Raw genomic sequence first — 14,499 nt, forward strand, 5'->3', positions numbered from 1 at the left:
AAGTTGCAAGTAGAAAAGGAGAAACATGTAACTGCATTTACAATACTTCAATCAAAACTGGAAAATAACAGCCCCTGACAGGTCACAAAGAAATCTCAGTATATTTGGCAGGTAAATTCATCATCAAAATTCATAGGTTCCTGGAAGGGAATCAACACTTAAAACAAAGTATTAAGATCCTGATTTCAAAAAGGGCATCCCATCACCATCAACATAATGTACAACACAGGATGACAACATGTTAACTGTACAAGTGTGCCCCATTTTCCAGCAAACAAAAATTGAAAATCTGTTGACTCTCTAACTAGTGAATGCACGAATTATTGTTGGACTTCTAAAGAATCTGGAATCAGGACTAACTGCTAAGCCCCTAAAGCAGACTCAAAGATTTTGTCCTGAAATTAACCAAAAATTTAGCCTAGCTGGTTTACTTTAACATACCACAGGTTGTTCAGCATTGAAAGATCCATCAGTTCATATTAACGTAACTGAATGAAGAGCCTGAGACTTGATATCCAAAAGGTGCTGATGCCTGATGCCCAGAAATCGACTGTACCAGCATGGCCTGGTTTCTGTATGACCATTCTCTAGCCCATGCATCAGGCCAACCCAGACAACTCCAAGTCCCAATCCACGTTAAACATAGTCCTACTAGAAGCTTGTGTTTCAGCTATGAGAGGGCAGCGCTTTAGAACTTGAGCATCTCATCTCCTGTACAAGACAAGACCAAATACAGGGGGAAATGATTATGCCACTTTTAAAGTTGGAACTACCACTACGACTATGGCTATCCATTACGAAGTGATCAACCAAGTTTCCTACAGCTCCATTCCTAGCAGCAAGCAGCCTCACTATATAACTGCATTCCTACTTAATAAAAAGCAAATATGACTAATATAATCAACATATTAAATTTTTAATCATGAATCCACTATAGCAACTAAATTTTTTCTAAAATGACCATAGATGAAACACTAACTCCAAAACATTAAGGAAATTCTCAAGTGTAACCAAACAACTATCACTACAAAGTGATCAACTAAAACTACGTCGAGAGTAAATACAGGAGGAAATGATTATGCCACTTTCAAAGTTCAACTACCACTATGATTATGGCTATCCATTATGCAATGATCAACCAAGTTTCCTACAGCTCCATTCCTAGCAGCAAGCAGCCTCACTATATAACTGCATTCCTACTTAATAAAAAGCAAATATGACTAATATAATCAATATATTAAATTTTTAATCATGAATCCACTATAGCAACTAAAATATTTTCTAAAATGACCATAGATGAAACACTAACTCCCAAACACTAAGGAAATTCTCAAATGTAAGTTATGTAACCAAACAACTATCACTACAAAGTGATCAACTAAAACTATGTCGAGAGTAAATACAGGACATGATTTTGCCACTTTCAAAGTTCAACTACCACTATGATTATCGCTATCCATTACGCAATGATCAACCAAGTTTTCTAAAGCTCTATTCCTAGCGCTAGCAGTTAGAAACCTCACTATATAACTGCAGTCCTACTTAAGAAAACAAGAAACCAACTAATATCTTCAACATATTAAAGTATTAATCATGAATCCATAATACCAACTAAAATCCTGCTAAAATGGCCATAGATGAAACACCAGTTCCAAAACATTCTCAAATGTAACCACACCACATACATAATGTTTAACATAAGCTAGCATAGCTCTAACACTATGAAAAGAACGGCTCCAGATTAGCAAATAGCAAATAGCACATATATGAGCAAGCCCAATTTAAACTACAGTCAAGCAATTACTAAAGAAAGACAATTCAACATCTCAAATTACTACTTATTATGCTCTATTCAAGTAGCTACAGAAAACTATGGGAGTCAAGCAATCCAACCAGTCCCAATGCTTGTAATGAGATCTAACAAAAGTCAGCCCTCCTGCCAGAAGCACAGTAATAGCATTTACTGCATGTACTCAGATCAAAAAGGTGTCCTGGCCAAAGTTGAATTAACAAATCACTGTTGTTGAGCCTGTCGAGTAGGAGCACCGCCATAACCAAGATGTGCACCATGAGCTCCATTTACCTGAACCCCATAATTTCCAGAAGTTTGAGAGGGGTCAGACCTCCATCCTGGAATTCCATACCCTGCATTTACATTCACATCACCATAGCTACCACCCATATAGCCTCCACCTTGCAGCTCTCCACCACCACCCCCAGCAGAAGCATTGCTATTTGGAACACTGCCAGCTCGACCTCCAACAGCACCATATGCAGCTTGATTTGCATATGAACCATCAGCCCCTCCATATCCACCATAACCATAACCTTGGTTCCCATATCCTGAAGGTCCACCTGGAGACTGAGCTGTGGCTGCTGTCATGGGCCCACCGGTACCAGGACCACCACCACTTGCATTAGGGGTACCCCAAGGAGAAGCATTTCCATACCCCACAGCCCCATACCCAGAAGGAGTCTGAGAGCTCCACGAATTTCGAGGGGCACCTGGTGGACCACCTCCATAACCAGGACTAGGAACATTTGGGTTTCCATAGGCCCCACCATGAGGGCCACCATATCCTGGATTGGTACCACCATAACCACTGTAACCACCATAGCCCATACTGTTACTGGCTGGAGAATACCCATAACCAGGAGCACTAAATGCAGAAGAACCATAAGGAGGAAACCCTCCAGTATTCTGAGAATGCATATACCTGTTGGAATCGGCACGACCATCGTATGAACCTGAATTGCCACCAGAAGCGCCATAACCCTGATAAGCACCACCTCCACCACTAGATGCAGTATTAGCTGAGGAACGGCCACCACCACTAGGGTTGGCATCTTTGGGAAGAGCCCGCTTCACTTCCACTTGCTTACCATCTAAGTCATGGAATTGCTTGTGCAGAACTCTATCAACTGCATCCTCACTGTCAAAGGAAATAAATCCAAACCCACGAGGTCGCTGGGTTTGCTGATCATACATGACTACGACATCACTAACATTACCATAAATTTCAAAATACTGACGAAACCCTTCCTCAGTTATTGTAGGTGGCAAGCCTCCAACAAATATTTTCTTGGTCCTGAAATTTCCGCCACCTCCATAGCTTCTAGCATTACTAGAGTTCCCAGATCTGGAGGAAATCTGCTGATCCTCTCTAGATAAAGCCCTCTTAGCCTCAACCTGAATAGTGAAAACACATTGTAATGTGAAATGAGAAATATGATGAAGAGATAAAAAAGGCTCATCTCCAACTCCAGGCATAGCAAACAAAAACAAATCTAAGACACTACTACACATTTTATACATAAAAACAACAACATCAAGACTTAATCCTACAAGGCAAGATTAACTACATGAATTCTAGCTCACTAATCATCTCTATTTATGGTCATATCTTTTGTAAAACCCTTATAGATCAAATCATACCTAAGAATTTCCCGTCAATTTTTTTCTTGGTCTTCCTATTTCTCTTTTTCTAGACACATTTTATATGTATATCTTTGTTAAATTTATACAAACAATTCATATAAATAGACCCATCCAGTATCAATCACATGCTAACAAGTAAGGGGCAAATTGACAAAGCTTCTAATTATCAGTTTTTAGTTTACAAATTCAGTTGTCATTTTTTTGTGTTCAATTTCAATTAAATAATAAAAATTAAAAACGTTTATAACTTTGTTTTACTATCAAAATTTTGTTTCTTTTATCTGGTGATTAAATATATGTAATAATTTAATTGATGTAGATAAAAATATCCTTGTAAAATATGGTCATTTTCTCCTCCTCCCCATGGGTTCCGCAATGCCCAGATTTGCGCTAGCAAACCCACGGAGCAGGTTAGAGTGGTCTAGGTAATTGGAGGTGCCATAAGAGAGACAGTAGAGAAATGGAGAAGGAAGATCAAGAAGAAATGAAGAAAAGAATGGAATTTGTGATCGGCATATAAGGAAGTTAAAAATGGAATAGATTAAAATGGTGAAAACATCACTTAGATTTTTTTTTAACACCATCAATTGTTTTCTTTTTTAAAAAATTTGAAAGTGGAAACTGGAGGAAAAAATGCCAAAAGGGCCCTAAACAATTCCTAGAGTACCAAAAATTGTAACAAAAATTCAGAAATGGGTGCAAGGTCAATGCATATGTAATATCAGCAACAGATTCACCCAATATCCAATGAGAGTTAATGGTTAATACAATTCTTAGAGGACCAAAAAATGTAACAAGGCGTTTAAAAGTTAGCACAAAGTCAATGCGTATGCCATGTTAATAACCCACACAACAAGAATGTTGGTATAAATGCCATGAGTGGCATGCCTTGACATACAAACATGTAATGATATTAGTTAATGCATGCACAACCACGTACATCACTCGTGCAAGTAGACATATCTATGGTAAAGTAGCATTATCAAAATTTAAAATATTTCAACATCCACATGCAACTAGATGATACATTTGCCAAAATATAGCAAAATAAGGTTAAAGATCTTTGGCTTGATCAATCATCAAACCATCCAACAAAAATTGGCAAGGGAAAGTATCGTATATTTCAAGGGCACTTGCCAACAAGGGGAAAAAACACATCATGTGTTCCCTTATTGGGAAGAGTGTCATATTTTCTATTTTGTTCACATGTAGAAAATAAAATTCTCACTAATTTTGCAAGGAATACTCAGAGCATGGGACTTCAAAACAGAAGAGAACAATATATTGAACAGACAGTGAAGAGAAAATAGAGAAGACAAATTCATACCACAGAAAACACACCTTTACATGTACCAAGACACGGATACTCACATACATCAACAGACTTATCTTCCTAAGAACTATTTTTCTATGGCATTAAAAAACAACTAAAAGCCATAATGGCCAAGGCCATGTGAACCGTGACCTACATAAAAAGGAAGAATAAAAACATTATTTCATCCTTCCACCCTTTTTTAATTCAGTGATTAGGAGGAGAAAGCAAAGAACAAGAGATAGTTATTATCATTCTCAGTTTCCTTCATTTTCAGTCCTACTTTTAAAATTATTCAGTCCTGTTTCTCAAGAAATCAAACAAGGGACAGTCATTTTCTTCTCATTTTCTCAAAAAATAAAATCAAACAAAAAAAGCATTAGTCGCATCTCATTTCTCCTTTTAAACTTTCTAATCCACAAGTTTCAAATAGAGGCTACTGTTACCACATAAAACATACGCCAAACAACATGACCAAGCACAATCATAGATATAATGTATACCATTTATACGAACATGTTTTGCCGAATTTTGCTATTCGGTCGTGAAACCATGAAATAAGAGAACCACATCAGACAGTGGAGTAAAAAACATAATTTTCCTGTTATGCTAGAAGAAAATTGATGAGAAGACACATCAAATGGCCGAATAAAACCATAGTCCGCACAGAAATTGTACAACACACATACAAATAAGAACATCTCCACGCAAGAACGCCACATGTCAAAAACCTAGAAACTGAAACCCAAAAAGACACATCAAAAAATGGAGTGCAGGACCGAATCTCACCATTCGACCGTCGATTACATGCTTCTCCCGCAGAACTCTATCAAGAACGGAAGGATCTGAAAAGACGACAAAACCGAAACCCCTAGGCCTTCCATTTGTCTTGTCCCTCATCACCACCGTCTGCAAGACCTCGCCATAGAGCCCGAAATGGTCCTTGAGCTTATCCTCGTCCGTCTCCCACGATATCCCTCCGATGAAGAGCTTCCCCTGATCCGAATCCATCACTTTTCCCTCTCTATATCTAAACGCATACAAATATTTGTGGCTGTGTGGGGGCTTTCTCTCTCCAGAATCAGAATCTCTCGCAGTGAGAGAGTGATGGCTTACGGGAAGAAGCCGGCTAGGTTTTGTGCGGAGAGGAAAGGGGACGAAAACAAGAGAGAGAAATGGAAATCATGATATAATTTAAACGACCGAGATTTGATATTCCGAAAGGTTCCCCTGCTTCGATTTTACGATGAGTTCAGATTTTTTTTTTTTTTTTCAAAGATGGGGGACGGCTGTGATTTGATGACGTAAGGCCTTGCAATAACTGGGTTGTGATTGTTAAAATGTTTGTTAAGAGTTTTTTATTTATTTGAGAATATTTAATTAGTTGATCATTTTATAAAAAGACATTAATTTTTATAAAATTATTTTTAATTTTATAAATAAAAAATATAATATAATTTTACTAAAATGTAAATACGTTATCATAACATATATGCTATTAGCACCAAAAAGTCAAACGTTTTCGATTTTAACAATTTTATACAATACTTTTAATTTTGATAAAAAAAACTTAATTTTTGAAATTAGTTATAATTTTAATCAATAATAAAATTAATTTTGACCAATGTGTGACTTTGCGCATATGATGTGCCATTTGGCATTTAGATTTTTTTAATTTTTTTTATTATTTTCTAAAAAAAATCATTATTTTCTCTTCTTTGTCATGGCCATTTATCGCCTTGCCTCGTTGCCACCCAAGACCACCTAATTATCTTGTCGCTTTCTCTCTACTTTGCATGAATTGATTAACACACATAACAACATATATACATACACATATAGAAATATTTACACATAGCAACATTTATATATAAACATATACACACACAACAACAACACATATATATACACACATAACAATATATATATATACATACACACAACAACAACGTATATATACACACAGAGCAAAATATACAATAGTCGATGATTAGATGGGCGACGAAAAGCTGATTGAGTGAATGTAGGGGTGATGATGATGCTAGCAGGAGAGAAAGGGTGAAAGAGAGATTGATGATAAAATCTGACGGCCTTCATCGAATAAGTTCCAATCAAACTTTTTTATATGGCCTTCGTTATTAGACTTTTCTAATCAGACTTCTACAACTTTTATTATCGAATTTATACGGTCTCCATTATCAAACTTCTACGACCTTCATTATCGAACTTTTACGACTTTCATTATCGGATTTCTTCGATTGAAATTAATTTTAAAAATTTGGCTCTCTTGTCAAAATTGAAAGTATATTGAATAAAATTATCAAAACTTAAAATGGTTTTGACTTTTTAGTGTTAATAGTCCTAACATATATTGTAAGTAGAAGTTTATAAAATGGGAATTAAATCAGATTATATGTTAAAGAACAATGATTAAGTTGTAATAAGTATATTTTATTTTTAGATAATATGTATTTGTAACATCTTGTGTTTGATATTTTTAAATAATTTATTAATTAGAGATAAATGCATTGTGTTTTAAAATATATAATCAATTAATAAAATAATTATATTTAAAATATAATAATTAACATTACCCACAAATAGATTTATACAAACAAAAGCTAATGACAATTTTTTGAATTGTGATTTATATATTTCTATTTTTTACGCAACAAGGAAAGAAAATGAACGGAAGAATGGACAGGCGGCGCCGTAAGTTTTGAGGAAAATAATGACTTTGGTGCTGTTCTACCGAACTCGTGCGCCCACCTCATTCATCATTTAAACTCTCCAACGTTCCTATTTTCAAAAGCAGTTGGAGCCAGTTCCCATTCAAATTTCCATGACTCTACACGCTCTGTCTCTCTCTCTCTCTCTCTCTCTCGCTCCAATGTTTAGTTTAAGATAGAGAGACCCTTTGAACAAAATCCTCCAGATCAGGGAAGACTTCGGGAAGCCTGTAAGAGCTTCTCCGATGGGATGCTTTCTTGCCTGTTTCGGCTTCTCGAAGAAGCGAGGGCGCCGGAAGCTGGCCAACAAACTCCTGTCCGAACACCATGTGAGCCCCTCTCTTCAAGCTTCATCCCTTTAATTTCTTTGAATCTGCAGCTGATTTTCTTATGAATCCAGTTGTTGTTCCCGTCTGTTGCAGAGCCATGGAAGCTACCAGCCTCTGGACTCTGATGTTTCCGTTTCCCCCACCAAATTTGACATCTCAGGGAACCCCAATAGCTCCGAGTCTGAATTCAGGTTTCTCCCCATGATTGTCTTGGATTTCTCTGGTTCCGCCTTCTGTTAATTTTAGTTGACAAAGAACTTCGATTTCTATGGTGACCCAACCAGTCGATTGGGTCGGCCAACAGGTACAAGGTCATAATTTTGCCGCTCATTGGCCGACTTATTCGACACAAATATTTTTTTTGATAAAACTTTATCAAAAATACTCAAATTTAGCATTTAGTAAGATAAAAGATTTGATATGTTATCGTTATGCCTCTATCAATTTCGATTTTCCTTTGTTTCTGTGGGTTTCTGTGTAGTAGTAAGGGGAAGGGGAGGTCAAGCCTGAGGATCAAGAAGAAAGTAAGCTTCAATTTGAACGTAAAGGCCTACGAGCCACTGCCAAATCCTGATTTCAGCAGTCACTTGTCAGATAGCGACGACGAAAGGTGTCTAGAGAAGAAAGAAGATTCAGGGGCATCAGAGACGAGCAATTATCCCCCGGGTCATCGATACCAGAATTGCAGGGACAGCTTTGACGAAGAGGATGGCATAGAGCTCGAGGACAGCGACAACAATGGTGATGACAGCGATGAAAACGATGAGGATTACGATAGTGCTGACGATGGAAGAATGAGCCAAGAAGAAGAGTTAGCAATGGAATCAGAGAACAGGGTCGAATCTGTTGAATTGGATCGAGAAATGAAGAGAGTTGAATTGAATTTCAAGGCAGCCAGAGACAGGAACCAGTATGTGGTTTCTGTGCTGAACCCAGTTGAAAATCTCACTCAATGGAGGGCAGTAAAAGCCAGAGCAGCAGCAGCACCACCACCAGTGAAGAAGGAGAACATTCCATCACCAACTTTGAATTATAAACCAAACCATAACCAGCCAAGGCCTGTAATGGCAGAGATTACAGTTGATGCCAGCCTGTCAAACTGGTTGATTTCAACCAAGACAGAATCCATCAATACGGTTCCAATCAAACACAAGCAAGTAAACCAATTGTGATAAACAGAATGAAGGATTCTGGGGCTGCAGAGGCTTACCTGAAGCTCAAGTGAGTCCTTGACTTGTTGAAGTTAAACAAAGAGTGTGATAATAACTCCAGTTTCATTCATTATATTGTATCCTTCCTTTTGAAATTTGTTGAGTTTGCTGATTGTTTTGTGAATGCTGATGTCTTATGGTGGTTCTGTTGTTGCCCATAAAGGGTGAATTTGTTTTTTGTTTAAAAGTATTTTTCAGGCACCACCAATAGTTTACTTTTAGTATTCTAGGTTTCTGTGGCTTGTTTTTTGTTTCTATCAAAACGTCTTACATTATATAAAAAAAAACATGTTATCCAGCAAAAAAAAAAAGCGTTTATCTTGTAAAATGCGTTCCAAAAGATAAAAAAACCATCTGCCAGATGAGAAAAAAAAAAAATCAGCAAACTCATGAAACCAGGTTCTGGATTGAACTTCTCCTTGGGTTTTATCCCTAACAAGATAGCTAAGAAAGGATCATTCTCACAAGAGCACTTATGAAAGATCCGCATTCCATTCGAAATAATTCAGAGAATTGCATGAAATAATAGTAATCTATCAGTTTTCAACTCAACCTTATTGCAAAAGAAAAATGTTCAAGTTAATTTACATCCGCCAGGAAGCATGAAATTTCATTATGCAAAAAAAGGCAATATGAACTTTCACAGAGAAATATTTCCCTGCTAATATGAGGCTCTGAATGGAATCAAAGAACAATGTGTTTACCAGATCAAACTGAGTAAATAAATGGCATATGGGCTTAAACAGTGATGGAAATGAGGCTTCTGATTGAGGTAAATTCTAGAAATTGAGGTAGAGAGTTCCTTGCTTGATCATACTTTGACACATCACTGTACTCTGATGATCAAGTATCAACCACGCAGCCCACATTATGACTAACAAAAATTAAAACTTCTAATTTTACCGAATATAACACAGTATCATTAGCAGTTAACAATGTCAGAATTTTTATATACACACAAATAAAATTGATGTCAACTGGAAACTCATTTTAATAGATGGTGCCTCAGATGAAACACAACAATTTTCCACTTTACACTTGTGCACCAGTTAGGAAGACTTTCTTCTATCCATATAGCAGGGAGTGATTTCCGTTGCCGTTCTCAAAACTCCCATCAAAACGTGGCAGGGATGAATTCCTTAGCACATTCAACAGGAACTCACTGATAAGTGGTTTATTGAGTCGGATCTACAATATGACACAGATGCACGAATCTGAATCCTCATCATCAGAGTCACTCGCATCACTGCAGGGACAGAATACAAGGTAACAGATGTTGACAGTTTACTGTAGATAATCTATACCAATGGCATCAATAAAGCAATCAAGCAAATCATTGGGTAACAACAACAATAACCCCAAGCCTTAATCCAGCTAGGTGGGGTTGGCTACATGATTTCTAAAACCCCCGTCATCTCTATCCATTGCCATATACTTTGTAATGGCAATATCCCATGTCATGTCTAAAGGTTTGGCCTTCCTTCCCCTCTTTTACTAAAAATTTTCTCCATTTCACGCACTTGCCTCATCAGTACCAAACCAGTATAATCAGAACTCCCACATTTTACAAATAAAAGCAATTAACCAAAAGTGTTATATCCTCCCAAATATAAATTGTTCTACGTACTTCTCCAGCTACCAGAGATCGCGATATACTTCTTAGTTAACCCCATTTGAGTATTCAAGGCACTCAAGAGACTGAATATTTTTGTCTGTTCGTTTTGACAAGTAAGCAATTTGCTTGTGAAGACTAGCTCAATAATATGGAAATAAGCAAATTGAACACTTTGTGAAGATTAGTTCAAAGTGCCCTGACAACCAAGAACACTTGGGGAATGAGTAACACAGTTTCTTCAATTATTAAGGCAAGCTGATGCAAAGAAGACACCGCATGCAGAGCAGTAATCACTCTGGACAACAAGAAAGGACTTGAAGTGACAGGACAAGTAGCAATAAAGGGTGTGCCAGTGCATGAGGCTGCCTTTTTGCAGTGGTTGGGGAAGGGTTTTATTTGTACACAGCCTTCTCCTTGCTTTTTTTACAAAGAGGATGTTTCCATAACTCAAACCCATGACCTTTTAGTCACAAAGAAGCAACCTTACTGTTGCTACCAACGCTCACCCTCATAAGGTAGCAAGAAAGGATTTAACAAACTAAAATTTTTGCAGCGCTGGTGTACATGCCCATGCTTACTACCATATGATGTTTCAAGCCTTGCAGCCTACTAGAAAATGGTCTCTGCTTAAGTGGCATGATGGCACTAGTCACATCCCTCTCAATTTTCCTCCTTGATGTGTGCGCGTGGGTGCTGCTAAGCAAGATAAGAAGAATAGTTGATCAGGTATTACCAAAGTCATTAGTTGATCTGGTTAACAATTAACGGCTTTTTCTACACAATTGATGTGTGTATGTGTGGGTGTTACTATAGAACATGAAATATATAGTATAAAATGGAAAATAATATATGCACCATAACTAACACACATCTTAATATTGATACACAACCTTGCAGGGCTTGCTTCCAACATGGGAAGCTCATTAGACAATGGGAAATTAGAACAGTAATAACTTTTTTAGACATCCATGTCCGCAAACCCCAGTACTGGTTCGTAGGGAAGTGATCATGATTTCTTTAAGTGGAGAAGAAGCCTTCAGGTTAAAGCCAACAGAATCTGACCTGGAGTTAGATTACAATTGACAATTGAGAACTAAAATTGAGATAGTGAACCAATGGAACTGACAGGTCTAATGGACACATCCTGACAGTAACATACTCAATAGGTTAAGCTCTAACTATGGAAACAGAGATGTCAAGCTGGCTGCCCCATCTTACGAAGTGATAAAACTACAATTTCAAATATAGGCATGGAGATCTCAGTTATGACATGGGATATATGGCTTTATAGAAGATAAGGCTACAGATAGAGATGGTTGGAGATCCAGTGGAAATTAAAACTGGCGATTGTTGTTGTCATATATATATATATATATATATCTTCTACAACCAGTTGCAAGTCCTATCTTTCAATTATTTTTTGGCAGTTTTATAAGCAAAAAACAATAGAAACACTGCATCTCAGCCTATAACACCACAGACTACTTTACATTCAACTTGAATGAAGTAATTAATGCTCTATCCTGAATTTTAAGAAGGATTTTGTTCTTTACATTCCACTGCCTAAAAAGGATCTAGTTGTTTCCAAATCTGACGCATTTAAAAGGCCTCATGCCCCTCAGCGCTCATATGCACCATATAGATAAGCCACTAACAATTACTTCTTCAACTTAAAGATCCAGAAGTCCAAACCAATATGTGAAACCATATAAAACGCTGAAAAATCCGAATTTCTGATTACTTCAGCCGGATTATATACATGTAACCAAATGAACAACAAGAATATATTACCTTGGTTGGAACTCCACTACCTCTGCAAGATTATTCCCATCTTTATCATTCCACTGCACCTTCAGACGTGGCTTGCTAGAATTTTTGGACAACCCACCTCTCCTAGACGGCAACAAGGACACTGTCTCGCTGTCCTCTTCTGGATCTCCATTCAATTCAACCTTCCCTGGATCCACATCAACCTGGGGCTTGTGCTTAGAACTACTTATCGCATTATTAAAATCCTTTCCCTTTCTCTCCATTGACCACTATAAGATCTTACACGCGCACACAGAGCTCAATCTAACAATCAAATACGGAAAGAAAGAATCGAGCAATGCGCCATTGATTGAAAAGCAGCAATTTTTTTCCCGCACAATACCATCCCAGTTAAAACACATGCGAGAATTAAGAAACCCTAGGTTCCAAAATTTTCAAGATTCACTCGAACCAATAAATACAAGTCAACGCTCTTACGATCGACCTGCAGGCTGCAATATTCCCACCGACAAAGAACTGGAAAGATCAATTACGCATCAGAAACCTCCATTAAGCATAAAACCCACAAAAAAACAAGACAAATTCTCCGCCGGCAAAGCAAAACTCCAAGGGAGAAATAGAAAAATTAAACTTTTACGTCGGTCTAGAACATATATAATATGCATGCATATACATTATTATATACATAGATACATTATATCGGGCCGTATAAGGAAAGGAACCCTAGAATCGAAGGAGTCGAAGGAGATAGCGCAGGGAATCGAATTGAATGGGGTTGACCTTTTTGACATCGGTATACTACGTATTATATAAAGGCGGTTAATATGTGGGACCGGATGTTGCACTGACTAACCCGAGACCGACCAACGGCTTAGATGCATTCCCTGGCGATTTGTCTTGTGGCGTTTAGTTTGGTCGCCGCCAATTCGTTGTTTTATTATCTTTTTAGTTATTTTGACTTTTTGAACATTTAACTTTCATTTATGTATATAATATTAATGCTTATATGTGACGAAATACACTCCTTTATTTATAGTAATTTTGAGATAATTTTTTATTTAAAATTATGTTTTTTTATAAATAATATTTAAAAATAATTATTTTAAACAAATTTAGAAAAATTAAAGATTATCTTTAAAAATTGTCATTTTGAAATTAAAAAAAAATTATCATAAGTAATCCCTCAATTTTAATAAAGAATTTTAGTCGAACTAAGTAATTTAATTTTAAGTAAAATTGATTTAACTTCACATTTGTTAAAATTCATTTAGATGGAGATAGACTCAGCTAACGTGCCAAAGTCGAAGGTCATCTAATTAATAGATTGAGGTCGAGTATATTTTTAGCTATCAAATATATATATTTTTAACTTGTATGTGTATCACATGGACCATACCACTTATGTCAAATAAATAATACATTTAAGGTTATGAAATCTTTACCAATTGTCATGTAATGAACTGTTTTTTTTTTTTTTTTTAATTTTATTGTTGATTACACATACATAGCACGAGACATATCTACAATATTAATTAAATAAAATGAAAAATTTACCCTTGAAATATCACACGGAAATATAGTGTTAGAATGAGATCTAATATAATAAAATACTATATTAAATTGAAAGAATTCTTCAATTGATATATAAATTGATTGATGAAGAAAAGTATTTATAGATAAGCCAAGTTAAAATAATGGATCCAAAATAATTCAATCTAATATTAAGTAATCTAATCATATATCTTATCCGATCTCATCTTTTGGCATATAATTTACACATGATTAGCAATCAGGAACACGCTCTTGATAGATGAGTCCATTTTTCAATATAATTGAATCTTATTCCATGATGTCTACTGACAAAACCGGCTCAACCAACTGAGGATTTTGGGGGAAAAAATTCTATCATTTTATTAAATTTAAAAATAAAATAAAATAAAATTCGATCAACTATAAAATACGATGATTTATCAATAATAGTGAATTTTTAACTAAAATATAATATCTAAGAGATCAAAAGAAAATGAGCTAAGTTAAAAAAGACCACTTTTGAAATAAAGAAGATTAGGCATTGTTTTCTTTATATTTCAATTT

General features: G+C 36.2%; 3 protein-coding genes across 7 annotated transcripts; 1 reads left to right on the plus strand and 2 right to left on the minus strand.

Moving 5' to 3' along the window:
• Nucleotides 1–56: 56 nt before the first annotated feature.
• On the minus strand, nucleotides 57–5,932 carry LOC127811983 (heterogeneous nuclear ribonucleoprotein 1-like). Of its 3 annotated transcripts, none has more exons than XR_008025808.1 (3): nucleotides 5,541–5,932; nucleotides 1,894–3,190; nucleotides 57–711 (listed from the first exon to the last, which is right to left on the minus strand). XR_008025808.1 is itself a non-coding variant. In XM_052352214.1 (3 exons), exons 1-3 carry the CDS (start codon nucleotides 5,760–5,762, stop codon nucleotides 2,015–2,017), a joined length of 1,284 nt encoding a protein of 427 aa, XP_052208174.1. In that variant the 5' UTR covers nucleotides 5,763–5,932; the 3' UTR covers nucleotides 1,606–2,014. The 3 variants fall into 3 exon arrangements, 2 of the variants coding, with proteins under 2 accessions (XP_052208174.1, XP_052208173.1); XM_052352214.1 differs by lacking the exon at nucleotides 57–711 and having other exon boundaries at nucleotides 1,606–2,603; nucleotides 2,718–3,190; XM_052352213.1 differs by lacking the exon at nucleotides 57–711 and having other exon boundaries at nucleotides 1,606–3,190.
• A 1,648-nt stretch (nucleotides 5,933–7,580) lies between these two features.
• Nucleotides 7,581–9,314, plus strand: LOC127812194 (uncharacterized). Of its 3 annotated transcripts, none has more exons than XM_052352558.1 (3): nucleotides 7,581–7,809; nucleotides 7,903–8,000; nucleotides 8,291–9,314. In XM_052352558.1, exons 1-3 carry the CDS (start codon nucleotides 7,726–7,728, stop codon nucleotides 8,979–8,981), a joined length of 873 nt encoding a protein of 290 aa, XP_052208518.1. In that variant the 5' UTR covers nucleotides 7,581–7,725; the 3' UTR covers nucleotides 8,982–9,314. The 3 variants fall into 3 exon arrangements, with proteins under 3 accessions (XP_052208518.1, XP_052208519.1, XP_052208520.1); XM_052352559.1 differs by having other exon boundaries at nucleotides 8,294–9,314; XM_052352560.1 differs by having other exon boundaries at nucleotides 7,667–7,809; nucleotides 7,881–9,314.
• Nucleotides 9,315–9,556: 242 nt separating this feature from the next.
• LOC127812196 (uncharacterized) lies at nucleotides 9,557–13,199 on the minus strand. Its single transcript, XM_052352561.1, has 2 exons — nucleotides 12,427–13,199; nucleotides 9,557–10,266 (listed from the first exon to the last, which is right to left on the minus strand). The coding sequence occupies exons 1-2, from the start codon at nucleotides 12,666–12,668 to the stop codon at nucleotides 10,209–10,211; spliced, it is 300 nt and encodes a 99-aa protein (XP_052208521.1). The 5' UTR covers nucleotides 12,669–13,199; the 3' UTR covers nucleotides 9,557–10,208.
• Nucleotides 13,200–14,499: the final 1,300 nt, after the last annotated feature.

The sequence above is a fragment of the Diospyros lotus genome, chromosome 10 (genome assembly GCF_014633365.1).
Source record: "Diospyros lotus cultivar Yz01 chromosome 10, ASM1463336v1, whole genome shotgun sequence".
NCBI classification, from domain to species: Eukaryota; Viridiplantae; Streptophyta; class Magnoliopsida; order Ericales; family Ebenaceae; genus Diospyros; species Diospyros lotus.